The 20,876-nt window shown below is 36.7% G+C and overlaps 6 protein-coding genes across 8 annotated transcripts; 5 read left to right on the top strand and 1 right to left on the bottom strand.

Moving 5' to 3' along the window:
• The first annotated feature begins 856 nt into the window (after nt 1–856).
• On the top strand, nt 857–1,415 carry LOC108966750 (60S ribosomal protein L26). Its single transcript, XM_018929786.1, has one exon. The coding sequence runs from the start codon at nt 878–880 to the stop codon at nt 1,325–1,327; it is 450 nt and encodes a 149-aa protein (XP_018785331.1). The 5' UTR covers nt 857–877; the 3' UTR covers nt 1,328–1,415.
• Nucleotides 1,416–1,513: 98 nt separating this feature from the next.
• LOC108966749 (protein PBDC1) lies at nt 1,514–3,914 on the top strand. Its single transcript, XM_018929785.1, has 3 exons — nt 1,514–2,247; nt 2,317–2,424; nt 2,502–3,914. Exons 1-3 carry the CDS (start codon nt 2,236–2,238, stop codon nt 2,889–2,891), a joined length of 510 nt encoding a protein of 169 aa, XP_018785330.1. The 5' UTR covers nt 1,514–2,235; the 3' UTR covers nt 2,892–3,914.
• Nucleotides 3,915–4,539: 625 nt separating this feature from the next.
• LOC108966744 (kelch-like protein diablo) lies at nt 4,540–8,255 on the bottom strand. 3 transcript variants are annotated; one of them, XM_018929775.1, is made up of 7 exons: nt 7,716–8,255; nt 6,511–7,278; nt 5,878–6,447; nt 5,681–5,802; nt 5,423–5,612; nt 5,087–5,274; nt 5,000–5,024 (listed from the first exon to the last, which is right to left on the bottom strand). In XM_018929775.1, exons 2-7 carry the CDS (start codon nt 7,222–7,224, stop codon nt 5,000–5,002), a joined length of 1,809 nt encoding a protein of 602 aa, XP_018785320.1. In that variant the 5' UTR covers nt 7,225–7,278; nt 7,716–8,255. The 3 variants fall into 3 exon arrangements, with proteins under 3 accessions (XP_018785319.1, XP_018785320.1, XP_018785321.1); XM_018929774.1 differs by lacking the exon at nt 7,716–8,255 and having other exon boundaries at nt 4,540–5,024; nt 6,511–7,224; XM_018929776.1 differs by lacking the exon at nt 5,000–5,024 and having other exon boundaries at nt 5,083–5,274; nt 7,716–8,254.
• Nucleotides 8,256–8,653: 398 nt separating this feature from the next.
• On the top strand, nt 8,654–10,429 carry LOC108966748 (ubiquitin-like-conjugating enzyme ATG3). The gene is made up of 5 exons (XM_018929783.1): nt 8,654–8,972; nt 9,035–9,170; nt 9,231–9,421; nt 9,482–9,808; nt 9,884–10,429. Exons 1-5 carry the CDS (start codon nt 8,901–8,903, stop codon nt 10,163–10,165), a joined length of 1,008 nt encoding a protein of 335 aa, XP_018785328.1. The 5' UTR covers nt 8,654–8,900; the 3' UTR covers nt 10,166–10,429.
• Nucleotides 10,430–10,989: 560 nt separating this feature from the next.
• LOC108966705 lies at nt 10,990–15,577 on the top strand. The gene is made up of 8 exons (XM_018929724.1): nt 10,990–11,108; nt 11,175–11,256; nt 11,309–11,649; nt 11,708–11,891; nt 11,951–12,272; nt 12,344–13,333; nt 13,404–14,151; nt 15,462–15,577. The coding sequence occupies exons 1-8, from the start codon at nt 11,018–11,020 to the stop codon at nt 15,575–15,577; spliced, it is 2,874 nt and encodes a 957-aa protein (XP_018785269.1). The 5' UTR covers nt 10,990–11,017.
• Nucleotides 15,537–20,162, top strand: LOC108966704 (putative uncharacterized protein DDB_G0271606). The gene is made up of 3 exons (XM_018929723.1): nt 15,537–18,479; nt 18,618–18,870; nt 19,101–20,162. Exons 1-3 carry the CDS (start codon nt 15,607–15,609, stop codon nt 19,938–19,940), a joined length of 3,966 nt encoding a protein of 1,321 aa, XP_018785268.1. The 5' UTR covers nt 15,537–15,606; the 3' UTR covers nt 19,941–20,162.
• Nucleotides 20,163–20,876: the final 714 nt, after the last annotated feature.

Genomic DNA, 20,876 nt, shown 5'->3' with positions numbered 1-20,876 from the left:
ATTTACTAAAATTTTATTTTTTAACTCAATTTAATTTAATCACAAAAAAATTGAAAAACTAATTAAAAAACTTTTATTTACAAAATTTGCAACCCTGGCTGAGGTATATAACAAATTGTAAACAAAAGTCTATAATCTTCAATTCATTTGGAATATTTAAAAATTGTGTTATATTAAGAATCCTAGGCTATGATTACCAGTGTACTGTTTTCTTCATTTCTTGAATTTTATTTAAATTTAAAACAATTATTTAAAATAAAAAACTTATGCATTAATTAGCAGCTTCTTGTTTTGCAATTTCTCATCAAAACGTTCTCAAATAAATAATAATATTAATAAATTTAGAAGTTCTGTAACATGATTGAGCCTGTAAACATACGGCAACCACAGCTAACTTCATGTGAACGTACTTGTTTGACGTTTCGCCAAATTTTTAGTACTTCCGACAATCTGATTRTCAGATTCCTTCTTTTTGTTGTTTTTACGCGACTAGTTTGGTGTAAGTTTTGCTCCATAAAATTTTTATAAATCTCTCTCCATCTTTGCGGCAAATAAATTATATGAAATGAAATTAACGTATTTACCAACGTAGACGAGTAAATTTTGCGAAATTCCTACTATTTCGCGTACTAATATTTTATTTCTTTGCCTACCGCCAAATGAATCTTCAATATGTGCCTTGCGCGAAACCATTGAAATTTCCCAATGAAATATGCAAAAATTTAACTATTATTTAGTTTGTTTAAGTTTGTGCCACTGCCAAGCAAATATTTATATTTAAATATAGTTTTAAGCAAATTGTTACGATGTTTCCATTCAAGTTAAAGATATAAACTTTGTTGTTTTTTTTACAGGGTAAACAACAGCGTGCGCAGCCATGAAACAAAACAAATTTGTCACCTCTTCACGCAGGAAGAACCGCAAGCGTCACTTCCAGGCTCCCTCACACATCCGTCGTCGTTTGATGTCGGCTCCACTTTCAAAGGAGTTGCGTCAAAAGTACAACGTTCGCTCTATGCCCATTCGCAAGGATGATGAAGTGCAAGTGGTGCGCGGACACTTCAAAGGTAACCAGGTGGGCAAAGTAGTGCAGTCGTATCGTAAGAAATTCGTCGTGTACGTTGAAAAGATTCAGCGTGAAAATGCCAACGGTACCAATGTTTATGTTGGTATTCACCCTTCCAACTGCTTGATTGTCAAATTGAAATTGGACAAGGACCGTAAGGCAATTTTGGACCGTCGCGGCAAGGGACGCATGGCGGCATTGGGCAAAGATAAGGGCAAATACACCGAGGAAACTGCTGCGCAACCWATGGAAACAGCCTAAGAATTTGCAGTTCATCTTTATAAGAATACCACTTTAGAATAAAATAATATCCTTTCAAAAAATGGAAAGTGATCGTTGTTTTATATAAGAGTGTGTGTGTTTTTAAAGTTATTTAATATTGTCTAGCATTGAAGTCTGAAAGACTGGGGAGCCGGTTAGATTTTCAWGGGCGTAAATTTTTTATATAAAATGAAAAACGCCATCAATTAAAGTCTCGACTTGACAGAAACTAAAAAAAAAAATCTAATTTTGGCTGTAATGGTTATTTTTGTGGACCCAGTTCCAACGGAACCTACTTGCAGTGACCATATCTAAATCTTTGAGATTCATCTAAAATCAATCGGGGGTGAAGAAATATAGTGCCTAATCAAAACATATTCTTTAATAACACATTGGCGATCTCTGGAAGACTTTTCCTATTTTTTAAAAAGTCACTAGTTCATGTTTTGAAAAAAAAACCTATACATTTCATTAAAATCTACTGAGTCGGTCTCTAACTATCACTTCAAAAACATTGATTTGAGAAAAAAAAAGCATTTGAAGTCTTACACGAACTTTTTAGACCGCCCATGAACATTTTGCTAATTATTAAATAACTCGAAAAGTATTTGTCGGAATTACTCCAAATTTCAGAGAATATTTGTAAAATATTATATATGAATGTCAAAACAGTTTTTTTTTTCTTGTAAATTCTTACTACACCTAACTTGAACRAAAGTATGGGGGCGCTATTATAATGCCGCGCAGTGTATTTATACATTCTTATCGAAATGAGAATATCTGTTATACATAATCGATGTTGATGTAAAATTATCGACTTTATATTCTCATCACTGAGCACACACATAATAATCTACTGATTGATTAGTAATTTTTTGTATAATATTTAAAGCAGTTTTCTTCAAAAAATGGAAATGATGGTAAATACTGTTTTGTTATTTGAGAAGTAACTATATACTAAAAATSTAAATAATGGAAAACATATTTAGCAAGGTGCCTCATTATTGTCGCGGCCCGCGGAGGAATTCGGCAATGATGAGCTGGTTGAAGAAATGTGGGCTTTAAAGGCAATGGATCACGCTGAAGTATATTTCAATGTAAATATTAAGCAGTACTCTTATAATAATAGTTATTGCTTAAGAATGAGTACTATTTTTTAATTGTGTAATTGAAGCTACTCACAAGCGTGCACCCTTCATGTCTACACCTGACCCCATATGATGACCAAATATACCAAGCATTTCGAGAAGATTTTCCTGATCTAAAATTAGAAGTGATAACGGACGATATGCTGAAATCAGATGATGCTAAAATTCGTTGGCGCACTTTTGCGGAAAAATTCAATAAATTAGATGATTACGCTTATGGTACATTAATACGGTCCGATTCATCCAAAGAATTTTCACCCGAAAATTCGCTACTTGTTGTACGTATACAGTTTTTAGCAATCGAAATTGCACGTAATCGCGAGGGACTAAATGATGAAGTACATCGTAAATTTCGACCACCGCCACGAACTACGGTTGCGGAAGACTTGGTGCCGGGCGAAGTGCAAGAAACGTAGATTTAAGGAAAATAGAAATACAACTAATCAATGGCATAGATACATATATAATATATATATATATTTTATATTTTCATAAGTGGGAAAAATATACAAAACAAACTACAATACAAAACTGTGCGTGTTGCAAATCATGTCCTGGCATGTAAAACTTTATTTGATGAGGCAGCTTTAGGAATTTTGGCATGAATTATTGTCGCAGGCAACGGTGCAATCAATATCCGAAGAAATTGTTCAGATCGAAGTACTATAGCATATACATATAACTGTCAATAGGAACTAAACGATCAAAACAAGTTAAAGATTTCACAAAATATGATCGTTCCTTTTTAAGTAATTTCTTTATGAGTGTGAATACTCCTGGAACTCACACTTGAGGAACGTAAGCAACCAGTAATTAAATACCATACAGTTATCGCCATCAACTATTATTCCGAGTATTTGAGGTTATGGAGTGGAGCTCATTGCGTTTAACTTAAAATATCATTATTTACTTTTCTAAATTAAAAAGAAAATATTTTTTACACATGAAATAACTCATTATGCACGTTCAATAATATTTTGTCCAATTATTTATTAATATATTCGTTAAGTTCGTCACAGTAGAACTCGATTTCAAGGTATTCTACAGCATTTACCAACGTCCATTACGCACTTTTTTGTTATTATTATATATAATATATTATATTAATAAATTCTTAATTTAGTTGTCAACATTTTATTTCCAGCAAAGAACAATGTTTTCATCAAGTTTACAAATACATGCCTACATACACATACACATTTGGTGCATGCTTATACAAATACGTTTACGTACATACAATACATATGTATATTTATTTATTAATTCATTGAGAAATGCAGTTTAACTAAAATTAAAACAAAGTTACGTTTCACAAAAAAAAAAAAATTATATTTTCGAAAAGCAAATTCACGCTGATTAACAACAAATTGTATATTAAAATTAGCTGGTAATAAATTATTTGCTGACTACTCCGTTATATGTTTATATATGTATGTATATTTTTGGTTCTTAATGCTTTCGTTTATATAGTTTTTTAGTTATWTTTACTTTTTTTATTGTATTATTTCTTTACTTTTTTATTATTCTTATTTATTTTTTTAATTTTTTATTTTTAACATGTATTTAGTGGCTTAATACTATGAGTGGGAGCTGCCAGCTTCAGGTTCATTTTTATATTAAATAAATTTGGTCTTTTTTAAAGAGAAAACAAATAAATTTATTAATGCGAGCTTAAAGTGCAAATCTGCAAATTAGAAAAATCACTAACGTTCTCAAAAAAGTAAGGTTAAATAAAAATTTATTTTAGCACAACATTGCATTTGAAGTGGTGCTGTTTTATGCATTAGGAAAACATTTCAATATATTTTCGTGTTAGAACTGCTAATGGATACTGGTCATAGGCTTATTTATTCATTAAATTAAAAAAATTTCCTTATTTTTTATTTTCATTTGCAATTAGAAGGCAGTTAAAATTTTTATACCCTTAATTTCCTACAACTTTTTTTAAAATTAGTTCAATCTTTTCAACTTATTTCCCCAACTTTACAACTTTCGTAATATTGCAGTTTTATTCGTTTACAAAAGAATTGTTTTCATGTCCCGTGCACCGCGCAAGCAATTGCATTTTTTTTTTTTTTTTTTGTTTTAGTTTATTGCGTCTGTGTTTCAGCATTGTGTTGCAGTGCACGGGACAAATAGCTGTTCCAAACAGCTGTGTGGAAATGTTCTGTTATCAATTTTACAAAGTGAAATTTGGCTAAGCGCAACATGACGGCCACTCGCACAATTTCACAATCCACATTATCATCACAGGCAAGCGGCAAACAATGAATTTCATTTGTTCTCATGTAAATGGAATTCATGCGCTATAGTTTTTTTTTACTTTTTTTGGTTTTTTGTTTATATATATATAATTTTTGTTATAATTAGGTTATTCGATTTTTTCTTTATGTTTGTAGTTTTCAATATATATTTACTCTGCTTACGAATTTAATTTAAGCTTAAAAGCCTTAAAATGTACCGTAGCAACGCGCTAAATGTTTCTGGCGTGGCCACGGCTTTAATAACACACCTCTGTATTCAATCAAACAACGGAATCTTTGCGTATCCTAGAAAGGCAAAAAAAAATGATTGTTAATTTTTACATAAAATCAAGTAAAACTAAACTTACCACATATAGTTTTCAGTCTGTGGTGCTCTCATCACACCTACGCCACCACCTAAGCGTCGATAATTCATACAACCACATAAACGCCATTGATTGGTTTCTGGATCGTAAACTTCAATTGTTTTTAAGTAGGCGGAGCCATCAAAACCGCCAACGGCATATAGCTGCCCATTCACTACTGCCAAGCCAACCTAATAAATAGCAAATATATTTTAGTAAACTGTATCATATTAATAAAATTAAATAAGAAAGCAGCTGTGAGGAGCATGATAGCTTCGGTGCAGCCGAAATAACGTTTTTTCTTGTTATATATTGTCTTAGTCACAGAATTGCACTTACACCGCTGCGACGCGAAGTCATTGCCACGATGGGGCTCCAGGTATTTGTATGCGGGTTATAGCGTTCAGCTGATGATAATTCCATACAATCATCACGTCCACCGACAGCGTATATGTAGTTATTGAAGACAGCGCAGCCCAAATGTTTGCGACGTGTGGACATTGGGTTAACAGCGCACCACTTATTTTGTCTAAATAAAAATATAWTTTTATTACATGAATAATAATATATATAAAATAGCATTTCTTATGAGCTCACCTTGGATCATAGCGCTCAACCGTGTTTAGTGGACATTGACCATCAGAGCCGCCAATGGCGTAGAGATAACCACCCAAAACGGCGACGGCCACGCCTAAACGACGAGTTGTCATTGGTGCGACCTTGTGTTTCAAAAATAAAAATTATTTAATATATAATGATATAAAAAAGTTAATTGTAAGTCATTTCACACACACCTTTGACCATTTGTTCTCTTTAGGATCGTAGCGCTCAACATGATTCAGACACTGTACGCCATCCTGCCCGCCGACGGCATACAGAAATCCRTCCAAGACGGCCACGCCAACACTGGTGCGACAGGAGGTGGTTGGCGCGACATCACAAGACCATTGATTTGTTTGCGGATCATAACGTTCGATGCTATTCAAATAGCTTTGTCCATCATGACCGCCAACGGCATAGAGTAAATCATTGAGTACGGCAACACCGACGCCACAACGTCGCTTACTCATCGGTGCGACCATTTTCCAATCGTTTGTTTGCGGATCAAAACGTTCTACAGAGGCAATGGCGTCACCTGAGCACCAACCGCCAACAGCAAACAATACTTCACCCCGACGTGTTGGTTTACGTGGGCGTGTGCGTGGACCTTGCATTAGKGGACGTTCTTGTGGTAATAATAAATAGTTCTTGGCTTCATCAACGAGATCACGGCATGCTTCATCTGAACGCACCAACAAATCAGAGCCAACAGTACCAACGAGGAATTTTGGTGACAACAGCGGYAAACGTACATGTTGCAAAACCTGAATATAAGATTTTAATAATAATTAATTTGTTTTGTAAGTAGAAGTATATAGTAAGCCAACCTGTGCCAAATGTTGACGACGATCCGCCACATTGTATTTCAGCCAAGACATAACAGCATTGAAAACCTGCTCTTCAGAACGTACATTCAACTCATCGCTGCATATAATATCCACAAGTTGTCCGACGGGTAGCAATAGAAACTCCTCGCTTTCCATAACATCTTGGAAGTTGTGTTGTGTAAATTTATCGGCAATGCGCAATAATTCCCGGCATGAGTGTGTATCGGCAAAAGCTCGTATGCCTAAACAATTTGTCGGATCCAATTGTCGCTTTAGGAATTCGCAGCAAATATCCTGTATTTCAACCAGCTGTAGTAGACATGCTGCTGGTAATAAAGTTTGCACGTTAGACTCCTCGACAATGATGTGTGCAGTGTAGCAAAAGTCGATAAGCAACTCCATGGCATTTTCATCTATATCTCGTATAGTTACTTCTGTTTGTCGTGATTCTTCCAACTCGCCGGTGAACATAGCGCGAAAATATGGACTGCAGGCGGAAAGTATTACGCGATGTGCGAAAATTTTGCGACCGCCAACATTGAGTACAACATCACAAAGTTCTCGATGGCGTCGCAGCATATTCAACTCTGATAATGTAACCTTGGGGTGTTTCTCCGAGGTGTGCGATAGACGTGCCGGAGACGGTGGACGATCGATGGCACCAGTTGAAGTGCCAGCGCTGCCAGCCGCTCCTGCCAGCATTGGATCGCCCATCCTGTTCGCCGCTAAACGCAGCGGGGCAGAAGCCCAACCCCACACCGCGTCTATCTGTAATACAATATTATTAATATTTATAATCGTATTTAAGTTGAACTATTATTACTACTTGTAATAGTATTTATGTTCAAAATAATTTCAACATTTTTSTATATATTTACATAAAGTACATTTTATTTTTAATGCATGCGGCTGGTACATATGTAACCCATTTTTATATGTCTCAACTCCAAAAATATCACAAATCTGTGTTGGTGTAAAGAACTAAAACAAAAAGTATTGCTTCGCCCACCAATCCAATTTGTCTGTTTATGCCCACAACAGCTGTCAATAGCTTCGCCCTACCACACAACAGACCAAAATCAACAATAGAAGTATCTATGCCACTGCCATCGTTTGACGAAAAGCTTTGCCTACTTTTTCTGAGCTAATTAACAATTACTACCTAACTAAAATGCATATGTATTACAATTGTTGTAGTTTCTTACCTTAGCGTTTTTGTCTACGGCAAGCCCAAAACACCACGACCAACTCCAAGTGGCAATTCTCGAAAAGGCAATTTTCGCTGTTATCTCAGTGGCTCTGTTGCATTGAAAATTGTTATATGTAAAATTATAGAAACGCGACAAATATAAAATATACGTCGAATTTTATTTTTTCACACACTACTTTYGCCCTCGGTCAAATAATCGACCGACCTTCCTTCCAAAATATTCGTCTGCGTGATTGCTGCCGCCCTAAGCTGGTGCCACACCGTTCTGCTGCTGCTGCTATTTTTTGTTTCGTTTTGTCTTGTCTTTCGTGCGTTTTTGCAAGGCAAAATTTTACAAACGTCACTACAGCGCACTGTCTTGCGAAAATTTTCGCCTAATAACGCATATTTATTACAWTTAAGTTCATCTTTACGTTTATTATATAAAAATGTAAGTTTCCTCAATTATTTTCACAATAAATTGAGAAAATCGTCACTTTTTCTCGATTCACCTCACTGCACAACACCAACACACATCCGACTTATAGTGCTGCCAATGYGGATATTATCTATTGAGGCGGACATGGTTGCGCAAAAGTCAATTGTGCAAACAATTATTGTTTGAACTAGTACTTTATTATGAAATATTAGCTGTAAAAGAAAAAAATATATGTTCAATAAAATATTAAAAYTTCTATAAAAGCTAAAATTTGAGATTCGATTTTTACAAATTATCATACAAAAATAGTTTCAAATATGGCAGCTTTCTCCAGTGTTTGGTAATTGTTGATATAACAAAATTATTCTGCAAAAATACATGGCTTCCCAAATGCTAAAAAAAAAAATTGTTTGTGGCAAAAAATAAATAAGTATAAATACATCAACACAAAATTTTTMAAATTATTTATAACTAAACCGTATAAATATATACAATTGTTGTAATTGTTTTCGGAACAAAGTCTGTATTTACAACTTGTATATAAACACTAGTTATAAACATAGTTGGCAACGCGGTTAGAATGACAATTCAGGAAAGGCTCCACACGGTCGGCGAGTGTTGAGGAAATAAAAATCTTTCACTACAGTATATTTATGCGAGTATTGGAAATAGTGATAATTTATTGAACTTTAGTCCGTTTAATTATATACATAACTTATATATTATTGACTAGTGAAAGTATAATTTTTAAGTTTTGAAACAATGCAAAGTGTTTTGAACACTGTCAAAGGAACAGCCCTAAATGTGGCAGAGTATCTTACTCCCGTTTTAAAGGTGTGTGATTTAGTTGAATACCTAATCAAATATTAAAATTGAACAATAATAACAATTTACAGGAATCTAAATTTCGAGAGACAGGTGTTTTGACGCCGGAAGAGTTCGTAGCCGCTGGAGATCATTTGGTGCATCATTGTCCAACTTGGCAGTGGGCCGCCGGCGATGAATCAAAAACAAAAACATATTTACCTAAAGGTTTTGTTTATATAAATAGTGAATCGTGCAGTAGTTCAAATATTATATATTATTTTGTAGACAAACAATTTTTGATTACTCGAAATGTTCCTTGCTATAGGCGTTGTAGACAAATGGAATATGTGGGTGAGGAGACTGTAGTTGAAGAGGAAGGTGGTGACGGTGGTTGGGTAGAAACGCATCAACTAAACGAAGACGGCACAGCAGAACTCGAAGAAAAAGTGTGTGAATTGACACTTGATGAAAATAAAGTATGTAAACAACACTTTTATATACATCTACGATAGTAGCAAGGTACTTTATAATTGTAGGATGAAATGCGTACTCCAGATGAAGACAAAGGTGCGAATGGCGCCGCACTTATTGATAACGATAGCGAAGACGAAGAAGATGACGAAGCAATTGATATGGACGAATTTGAAGAAAGTGGTATGYTGCAATTGGTGGATCCCTCAGTTGCCACTACAACACGTAAATTAGATACGGAAGCCGGAATAAAAAAATCAAATTCCGATGAAGCAGCTACTGGAGGTGCTGACGYAAGCGATTCAGTGTTGCATACACGCACCTATGACTTGCATATTACTTATGATAAATATTATCAAACACCAAGACTTTGGGTGGTCGGTTATGATGAGGTTAGTTATATTATTTTATATAAAAAATKTATACTATTTTATCAAGAWAAATACTTATTTATGCTCTTTACACAGAATCGAAAACCTTTAACTGTCGAACAAATGTACGAGGATGTTTCGCAAGATCATGCTAAGAAGACTGTAACAATGGAAAGCCATCCGCATTTGCCTGGACCAAATATGGCTAGCGTGCACCCTTGTCGTCACGCTGATATTATGAAAAAGATTATACAAACTGTTGAAGAGGGTGGCGGTGAGCTCGGCGTACATATGTACTTGATTATTTTTTTGAAATTCGTGCAAACTGTTATACCGACCATCGAATACGATTTTACTCAAAACTTTAATATGTCTTAAACCATTTATTTATAGTGCTGAAAAAAGGCTTTTGATCACTACATAGGCAATTTTAAAGTTAATTATAAGATTTAAACTTGGAAAGCTGCTTAAATTGCTTATGCCTTTAGAAATAAATATTTTGTATATGATTTATTAAAACACTTTAAAATATATATGTATTTGTTTTTGCAAGAAAAGCCGCACTTCATATAATTTGAAAATCAATTATGGGATTATAAGAAATATAACTTCACTCTAGAAATGCACGAGAAATGGCAAAAACAATAATGACTTTCATTTCAAGGGATGAAGGAATGGGGGCATGGGTTRAAATGTCCTTAGCCTAAGCTGAATGAATAGGAGCTTCTTTGTGCAAAAGCAATTTTTCTCCGCCATGTTTGGAGCACTCAATGAAAATTTTTTTTCGGGTGAATACCAAAAAATAGACTGCTGTACTAAAGTCTTGCCGGCCGAGTTTCAACCAAAGCTCWCAAAGGAGTTTGTGGTTTAAAAGACTGGCGTTTAGACTCAGCTGTGCAATGATGCATCCATGTTTTACGTCTTGTCATAAATAACCATTAGATACGTCGCGAATTTTTGTTTCTATCAAAGACTTTGGGGTGGTATTTAATAGTTATCATTAATTTAAAAGCCATACTTGTATATGGTTGAATATTTTCGTGYATATAAATATTATTGAATTCATAACTTGTTGACTCCTTTTAAAATCTTTATCTTCATTACAGAGTATAATAGTTGGCAACGCTTGCATTTTGACATTCCCGCAGCTCGTCAATACGGAATTTTTGTTAATTTTATATTTTGTGCCGCCATTCTTATCCTATTCGAAAATTGTTTGGTATCGAAATTATGAAAAATATTAAGAAAGCGAGTTGTAACAATCAAAGTATAAAACGATTTTTGTCGCCACAGCATTCAAACATTCCTTGTAAAAGGCAATGTAAGCAAATGGGTATGGAAAATAAATGCAATACTCAAAAAGGCAGGGACATCTGCATCTTTTCAGGCAACCCAACCAAACAGCATGATGAAATGGAAAAGAGAGAAAATAATTTGCAACTTGTGGCCGGTAAAGAACAGGACTTAAAGTAAGTATTTAGCTAGAAATGTGTTCAAAATAATAAACACATACTTTTTCAGTACTAACAATAATGCAGTGAATAAGTTCGACTGGAACAGCTTTGTGCGAGATCCTGGCGTATTACAAGAGAGCCGATACCCAGTAACCCTCAACACTTTCAAAAGTATGACCCATTCTATGAGTATCGTTAATTGCATACTCGAGGATATCAAAATTGCAACAAGTCTCGACTTTATAAACGATGAACTGATGAAAGAGCGAGTTTTAAAAAACTTCTTTATTCAATTCTATGAAAATCCACAAATTCGTAATATATATAAGCTGGAAACAAAACCATGTCCAACATTTTTAAAAAAGAAAATAATGCAGATACCAACATTGGAAATTATTGAAGTCAAAGGTAATTATAAAAAACGTATTTGCTTAGAATACTAAATGTGTATATAACACGTTTCCAGATAGTGATACTAATGCTGCTACAGTAGCAACTGCAAATAYTGCGCATGTTGAGGCCATAAACAATTCAGCAAAATTGAGAGTACCTGTAAAACAATCACTCAAAACCTTAAGCAAACCAACGGAGCTAGAGCGAGTTGAAGCACAATCATCTAAGTCGCAAGAAAACGAAATACCGACACAACAGTAAGTCAAATACATCGTTTTTTGGGTTTTTATATTTAAATACTATTATAATACTTTAGGACTAATGAAAAGTCTAACATACTATACCTATCGAAAAATATGTTGCTTATGGATGAATCATTTTTACGYCGACATGTGGGTCGTAACACTCAACAAATTGAAAAACTAGATATTATTTTAGAGCGAATATATGCTGAATTGCTGCCACGTAAACAATTGGCGCAAACTAAAGAAGTAAAATCAAAACCTACAAAAGTGCACGAAATATCAAATGAAGTCTGCATCGACATTAGCAATAGTCCGGAAGAGGCATCAGCTGCAATAGCCAAGGGACAGCGTATAGAGCAAGCTAAGCAATTATTTCTTACAGAGTACACAAAGGTCTGGTTTTTGTGTTGTATTAATATGGATTTTATATATGTAATTTATTAATTTGAATTTATTTACCACAGAAAAATACGTTAGCATATGCTTTGCGTTTTCATAATGGCCTAAAGCGGCGTATAATATCGGCGATTCTGGAAATGTCTATTGACGAGTTCAAAAAATATACCAAAATTCATGATGTGCCAGAAATGTATGATGATCCAAAATTGCTGCGCGATTGTTACAATTATGCGATCAAAGCACCTCAAATTTGGCCTGTCAATCTGTATATGGAGTTGTGTGATATATTTGAATACCTCGAAATAAAAGGTGTTTCAGGTGTTAGTGTTGATAATTTAGAAGATATTTCACCAATGCTGCTGCATTGGACTGAACTAGCTGTGATAACGAATTTCGATGAAATTGTGCAATGGGATTTTTACCGTTGTAAAGGTGAAAAGTTTCAACAATTCACGCAATTAGATGTGTATCGGAAAAGGTTTTATGAGAAATGTTGGMTGCACAACACTTGGTTGCGAGAAGTGCCGAAGTTGCATGTGGAGATGCCAAAAAGGTTAACTAGGGGAAAGGAAGTTGTCGAGAATGATAATGTAAGCGAAGTAGCAGCTGTTAATGTAGCAACCACTAATGTAAATCCGGCAAATGCAACAGAGCAATCACAAATACATAATACTACAAAAGATGAGTCTACAAATGCAATGAACGTAGATTGCGCTGAGCAAAGCGTTGAAGCAGAAACCAATAATACTTCAAGTGTTCCTACCAATGTAGCAAAGGCTGCGCATGCGCCAGCTGCTAGTGCTGGTCACTTAGCGGAGACGAATGAAGCAATATTGTCACATAATCCTAACGCAGCAAGTTCAGTTGAACCAGCAATAACTGTAAAAGAAAAACAAAATAGTTTACTTGAAGCAACTTTAAATGTACAGACAACAAAAGCAGTGGTAGAAATAATTACAAACTCAAAAGAAAATGCTGCGACAAGTAACCTAGAAGCAGAAGCACAACAACGCATACAGGCAGCGCAGAAATTGTACTTTTATGAAGTAGAGAAAGTAGGCGTTTTGTAAAAATTAAAAAAAAAATATAAATATTTTTAATAAAAAATGCACTTTTTTCTTGCAGTCATATACTCTACCATATCTACTACGCCTACATAACGGTTTGAAGCGACGCATACTACACGCCATTCTAAATATGACCTACACAGAATTCAAACAATACACACACATAYACGAGGCAGCGGAAATTTACGAAAATAACGAGCTTTTACAGCATTGCTACGATTTTGTGGTGCGAAAACCCCAAGTATGGCCCGTTAATCTCTATATGCGCTTGGCGGATCTTTATAAGTTTCTGAAAATCAAAGGCCTCACACTGTCCGCAGCTGACCTAAAGCATGTCTCACCGAAACTTTTACATTGGCACGATCTAATTGCGACCACTAATTACGATTACCTACTATTTTGGGACTATTACCGACGTAGTGGTAAAAAGATGGCTAAAAATACAACTCGTCTGAATTCATATCGTCAAAAGTTTTATGAAAAATGTTGGCTTTATGACAGCTGGATATGGCATACACCCAAAATATGCGACAATGTACTCACCGATGACTTTGTGGCGGTTGCGGCAGCAGAAGATAAGGAGAATGCCAACTTTGAAATAGCAGTTATGACACATGCACTGGAGGAGCGGGATGAGGAAACGACAGAAACAGAAGAACCAAACAGAAAAATGACAGAAGGCGAAGAGATAAATGGCGCAAGAATTGAACCATCGCCAGTGCGARCGATTGCGAACGAAAATGTGGAGCCGCACAAAAATTCCACAGGAAGCGTTAGTACGGTTGATGCGGGAATACAAACATCAGGTAAGCTTAACTAATATAACACTCGCCTTCCTTACATTTCTACCCTGAACGATATGTCTAAGGTCACGAAGGCCTCGAAGGTTGTATATATAAAAGATGTCAGCGTGACGAGCTGAGTCGATTTAGGCGTGGCTGTCTAGCTGCCTTTCTGTCTGTCTGTATATACGCGAAGTATACTCTCTGTTTTTGAGATATCGATCTAAAATGGTGCTGTCATGCAAACCGACTATCAAAATCAAATTCGTGCATGGGCCCGATGTGTGGAAAATCGGAAGAGTAGTCCCACCATCGAAACCTGGGAAACCCGCCACCAAAGCAGAATGCTATCGTCTGATAACTCCCCTCTGCCTAGTTGCTGTTTAACTTTTACAACTAGAAACTCAATCAACCTTCCATCACTTCTCTCCAAGCAGTTTCTGTTGGAGTGCTTAAGCATAAATCATCCCTGTAGCCACCTGCTTGTAGCGGAACCGCCTCCTAGGCTGTCTCTTATACACATCTAGCTGTTGGAGTGCTTAAGCATAAATCATCCCTGTAGCCACCTGCTTGTAGCGGAACCGCCTCCTAGGYGYACCAAGAGGTCCTTCCTCAACTATGTCGACGAACAATACCCCGACTAGACTTCGGAMGAAACAAGTTTCAGATATGCACTGACCGCCRTACACAGTGCATCCATTAACACCTTCACTGACTGCCTTTCAGGCAATGGCGTACTTGGAATTCATCCACTAGCCATTGCAGRYGAAGAGCTCSAGTTGCCGTGAGAATCGAGAGCGACTCTTGCKCAGCTTCGTTCTGGCTACTGTAGCACGTTCAACTCCTACTTATCCAGGGTYGACCCTAACAAATCAAATATATGGCCAACGTGCAATGAGTCCCTGCATGACACTAACTATCTCTTTGAATGTCCAGCTAACCCAACACATCTGAGACCTCTCTCCCTTTTTGGACCCTTCGAAACAGCACGTTTTCTGGGTCTACCGTTGGATGACCTCGACGAAAACTTATCTAATCCTTACCATCCTAAGGGAGATTAGGCAACAGCAACTGGTCCAAATCACGTCCTTGTGAAAAACTATTTTATTTTTCAAGGCATCTTCCTGAAGTGTGCCATAGATTATTGTTCAGGGCACCTCTACAATCTCCGAACAAATTTTTCGAATCGAACCACATAAAAATTGATCACTCAAAATTTAGTTATTGTATGGGAACTTTTTTTTTTTTACTTTGGAAGGGTATTAAATCTTCGGTGCATCCGAAGTGAAMGCTTTTTATTGCTTATTGCTAATACTGCTAAATTTTGTCAATAGAACATTTATTACACGCCGCATGTGCCAAMGCGTCAACAGTTTCGMGCGRGACAGCAGTGCCAGCAGAAAATCGTAAGTTGATAAATCCTTAMATTTCTTATAAAAAGTGCTATTAGCTTGAYCTATCGTTTTAGCCAACCCAGTGATGTTGCTTTGCAAGGSTATTAAAAAAGAGAARCTCTCACCACTCGATAAATTGCAGTTCAATTTAACGAACGATGAGGAGAATTACGAATGTGTGCCAGTACTGGATGATATAGTCGATCTTGAAGGATCAATATCAGCAAACGAAACACAGGAAGAGTTATTGCTGCCACTTTCGCATTCTGAAAGTTTGGGGACACATGACAACAATTTGTTGTTGTCACTTGATTCTATAGAAGGTGAAGTTGCGGAGCATACTGCACAATGCACAGAGAACATGGAAACTGAAAGCATATTGGCACAACAGCCAAGTCTCGAATTGAATAATGAGCAAACTCAGTTAATGTCCGAGTGCATAGTGGAAATGGAAATTGCAGTTCAGACAACAACAACAGCACAGCAACCTATAGCTGGCCCAGTACTAGAGAGCAACGTAAGGMCTCTAGAGCAGCCACAAATTGAAACGCAAACAAAACCACATTCAGCAYCCCAAACAGGGGAAACATGCTCGCTACAAGAACAACAGCAACAAGAAGCGCATATTGTTGTACAACAAGCGTTAACAGGCGAGCAAGTCCACGTTCCCGGGTTTATTTCACGCGAAGTGAAGGAAGAGTTGCTGCAGGAAGTACAACAATCGGCCGACAATTGCACTGAACACCACAGACAAAAACAAAAAACGACGAAGCAACTAAAAAGTACAGGAACAGAAGTTGCCACAGCACTAACMAGAATAATTGAGGCACATAAGTTGGCGCTGCAACAAAAGCAGCAAAATTGTAGCAAAAACAATGCGCAGACGACAGTGGAATCGSAAGCAAAACAACAACAAGAACAAACACTTGAAAAATGCGCAGTGCGGGAAAAGCAACAACATTCACAAAGACTACAAAAACATTCACAATCACAGCAACAATCATTACAAAAACAAAAACAAAAACTACAACAACCACCTCAACATCAGCAGCTGAAAACAGCAACTGAACATCAGCAAGAACAAAAACAGCAGCAACAAGCTTTTACTGTTAAAATACCACTACCGAAAGCACAGCAACAACGTAAAAAGCAACAACAGCAAATATCAGCTCTAAAACAGGCAAAGGAAAAGCAGCCAGCGGCAATAGTGCAACAGAGCATACAACAAMAACAACAACAACAACAAACTGTGTCAGARACGCCACAAACAGTACAACAACAARAAACTGTGACAAAAGCGCCGCRGATAATACAACAACAACAACACGATGCCTCTACAACAATCGCCGAAAGTAACAACACACAAAAAAAGCTGAAATCTACACCGCTGCCACAAAAACAACAAGCATCAAATGAACAGCGTGCAATTCGGCAACAAACACCGCTACAACAACAACAACAACAACAACAACCGTTACCAACCGTAGTTATACCAATGTCAATGCTACAACAACAAAAAGAATTTGCAGTTGAAGACCAGGCGCCACAAACGCAAAAACAACAAATAAGAAAATCGCTGMGAACACAAAAATCACAAATTATCGCAAAACAAAAGGTTCCACACACTAAAAAACAATTAGAGTCACAGCAATTAGCCAAGCCGASTCAAGCACTCCACACAAAAACTCATGTACAGCAAGAATTGCAGGAACAAGAAAATCTGGATATTGAAAAGCAAAAGGAAGAGTTGCATCAACATCACCAATTAGTGCCTCAGAATGTTGCTAAAGCAGTCGCTGCGCAAATTCAACCAGAGCCGCAACAGTCGCCACAACAACTAACTCAGACTGAGCTACCGACCCTTTTAGTACAACAACAGCAAGCAATAAATAACCAAAATGAAAATGAACCTACTGAAAATCCACAACCGATTGAGCCAATTAAACAAAGTCGCACAGTGCAACAACAAACAATTGGAGAAAATCTCAATGCCAGCAATCCGACAGGGCTCGAGTTCCTGCCACAACAATTGCAGCAACAATTCAATCAACCACAATTAATTCTGCAACGCACAAGCACTCAGATACAAGAGCAGGTAATGTTGCGGTCCACCGGCACACCGCTCTCACAGGACTCACCAATCAATCTGMCCCCATTTGTGCAACTCACCAACAAACAAACAATCAACACAACAAAAAAGAAAAGTGTAAAGCCTACAAAGCCAACAACACGTAAAGCTGCAAAGCTTAGCGATTATGTGCCACAACTCACGCACGTTTTCCAACCRCTACCTGTTGCTTTGAACACCAAGAAAGCAMCTACACTTGAACCGACCACAACCACCACCGAYCTGCCAGAGTCCAACACAAACGTTGCAACAGCAAGTCACCAGCAATTAACACCARCCGTAGAAGAGCAATTTGTTACCGCCAGCAATATAAGCTTATCACCACCAACTGCAAATGCCATGGTATTGACGTTGCCAGTAACACTGAACGCGACCAGCACCAGTGCATCCAATGCATCCAACGCATCGTTTGTGTACACGCTGAGTGGCGATAGCAGCTTGTTCAATAGTTCGGAACTCTTGAAGGCGCTGGAAAATTATCAACTACAATTTAGTCAACAACAGCAACAACAACAACAAATGACACAGTCAGAACAAACGTTGCAACAACAACTGACACAGTCAGAGCAATCGTTGSAACAACAAGTGCAGCAGGAGCAACCATTTGAACTCAACTACAATCGGTTGCAAGTTACGCAGCAACAACAACAAGACTACCAGGTAGCCATACAAATGTCACAACCATTGGCATTTGTAGATAGCGCGAAACGGCAAGAGGAGCAGGAACAGCAACAACAAGAAGAGGTGCAACAACAACAGTTACAACAACAATTGTTACTACAACAACAAGACGAGGAAATACAACAGCAAGAAGATGAACAACAACAACAGCAACAGGAAAAACAACTGCAACAACAGTTACAACAACAATTGTTACTACAACAACAAGACGAGGAAATACAACAGCAAGAAGATGAACAACAACAACAGCAACAGGAAAAACAACTGCAACAACATTTACAACAACAACTGCTGCTACAACAACAGCCACAGTCACAACAACTACTGTTGCTACAACAACTTTTAAAACAACAACAACAACATAACCAAGCAGCCATACAAATACAGCAACCTTTGTTGTTCTTGGATCATGTGGAGCAGCAACAGCAGTTACAACAACAACAATCATATCAGCTATTATTACACCAACAACAACAACAACAACAACAACAGCACCAACAAATGCAACCAATTGTATATCAACTAGTGGATGTCAACCAGGTAAACAATTTTGCAAAAAACATGGATTCTGATGCTGCAGCGTCAAAAAACCAAATGCACCCTAGTTCCATGTAGAATTCGCCACCGCTTAATATACATACATACATATAATGAATAAGAACATACCTATGTATATTGAACATAAACATTTCCTATGTACATAGACACATTTATGTACAACAAAAAAACAAACCAGTGCTGTCGCTTACATTGCTCTTCTTCTTACGTAGGCGCCGCACACTGCCGCCGCCTTTGCCGGTGAACAAGTTCAACARTATTTGCAGTTATCACAAACACCTTATTTCACACAACTTGCTGTACAAGAAGAGTCTGCCACACAAGCGCAACAATCCACCACACTCGATACYGCTAACGCGACCGCACACTTACCGCCTGCGATCATAAACGAAATGTTGCAGGCAAATGTTTGGTTCGAACACAATTATGCCATGGCACCACTATCAYACGCACTACACTTAACATCATTGCCTTCACCGAAAGGTGTCTGTCGCATGCGTTCCCGTCCGTTGCCTAAATCATTCTTCTACCGACGCTTAGAGAAAATAGACTACTTTCGCGAATTGACGGCGCTCAATATTGCCGAATATCRGCTGCAGTGCACCAGTTTGGGCAAATCATATTTGCAAGCGCAGATTCGCACCACACACCTGCGTACGGTGGTGAGTGGCGATATATTGGCGGCGTTGCTACCACGTTGTGCGCCAGATTTGCTGCAGCATCTGCAATTRGTGCTGCAATATCTTGGCGAATTTCACTTTAATACCTGGGAACAGCGTCAGCAACGAAAAGTAATTTCGAAATGCTCGCAACGCACGCTGCACACCCTGTGCGCGCATATACTGTTAYTATTTTTCCAATACTCATCGCCATTCCAAAGTAAATGTTTGGATATGGCAACAGGCTGGTGGCAATTTGAGCAGCGTAACTGCTTGGGAGTTGAAACAGCGCGTGCGTCCAGTGCAGGAATAGTTAATATGTTCGAAGATTTGAGTTTGGCTATTGATCCATGTGTACTAGCGGAGATGGCGGCGCTTAAGCGCAATTTATGACAGTTACAAGGCAATTTTGCGTTGCGTAGCAGTTTAAAATTGCACCAAATTATGTTATTAAGTTTATTTCGTTGTATAGCGGTATATACATTGTATGCAACATGTTGTTTTAATTGTATAAATCACACATATTTCCCACTCAATAGTCTGGTAGTCAGCAATATTTTCAATACTCAACATACATATGTACATACTCGTACATACATATGTACATATGTAAATATCTATAGTTGTAAATTGAGTAAGTTGTTGTTTTAAAACAAAATGTTATTACTTCAACAGCCAAAAACAGTTTTTCAAAATATTTTTTAAACCATTTATTCAAAACATTTTTTTTTTAATTTCYGAACCCATTTTTTCAAAACAGTTTTCTCAAAGGGTTTAACTGTTACTTTTTTTGTTTTAACTGTTTTTCTAAATAGTTTCTCAAAAAAGTTTTTCCAAACAGATTTTTTTAAACAGTTTTCCGAAACAGTTTTTTCAAAACAGTTTTCCGAAACAGTTTTTTCGAAACTCTTTTCCAAAGAATTTTTTAAAACCGTCTTTTGTAAACGGGTTTCGAAAACATTTTTTCTAAACGTTTTTTCAAAGAGTTTAAACACTTTTTTCAAAAAAATTTGTTCAAACCATTTTTTCTAGACAGTTTTTCTCAATAATATTTTCAAAACTGTTTTTCTAAACAGTTTTTATCAACAATATTTTCAAAACTGTTTTTCTAAATAGTTTTTCAAAAAAGTTTTTCCAAACAGATTTTTCAAAACAGTTTTCCGAAACAGTTTTTTCAAAACAGTTTTTTCAAAACAGTTTTTTCAAAACAGTTTTTTCAAAACAGTTTTTTCAAAACAGTTTTTTCAAAAAAGTTTTTCCAAAAAGATTTTCAAAACAGTTTTTTCAAAACAGTTTTTTCGAAACTCTTTTCCAAAGAATTTTTTTTAA

This window comes from Bactrocera latifrons, unplaced genomic scaffold, assembly GCF_001853355.1.
Source record: "Bactrocera latifrons isolate USDA-ARS-PBARC rearing strain unplaced genomic scaffold, ASM185335v1 scaffold_17, whole genome shotgun sequence".
In the NCBI taxonomy this organism is placed as follows: domain Eukaryota; kingdom Metazoa; phylum Arthropoda; class Insecta; order Diptera; family Tephritidae; genus Bactrocera; species Bactrocera latifrons.
Note: the sequence above shows the minus strand (reverse complement) of the source record. Positions and strands in the feature narration are given on the sequence as shown.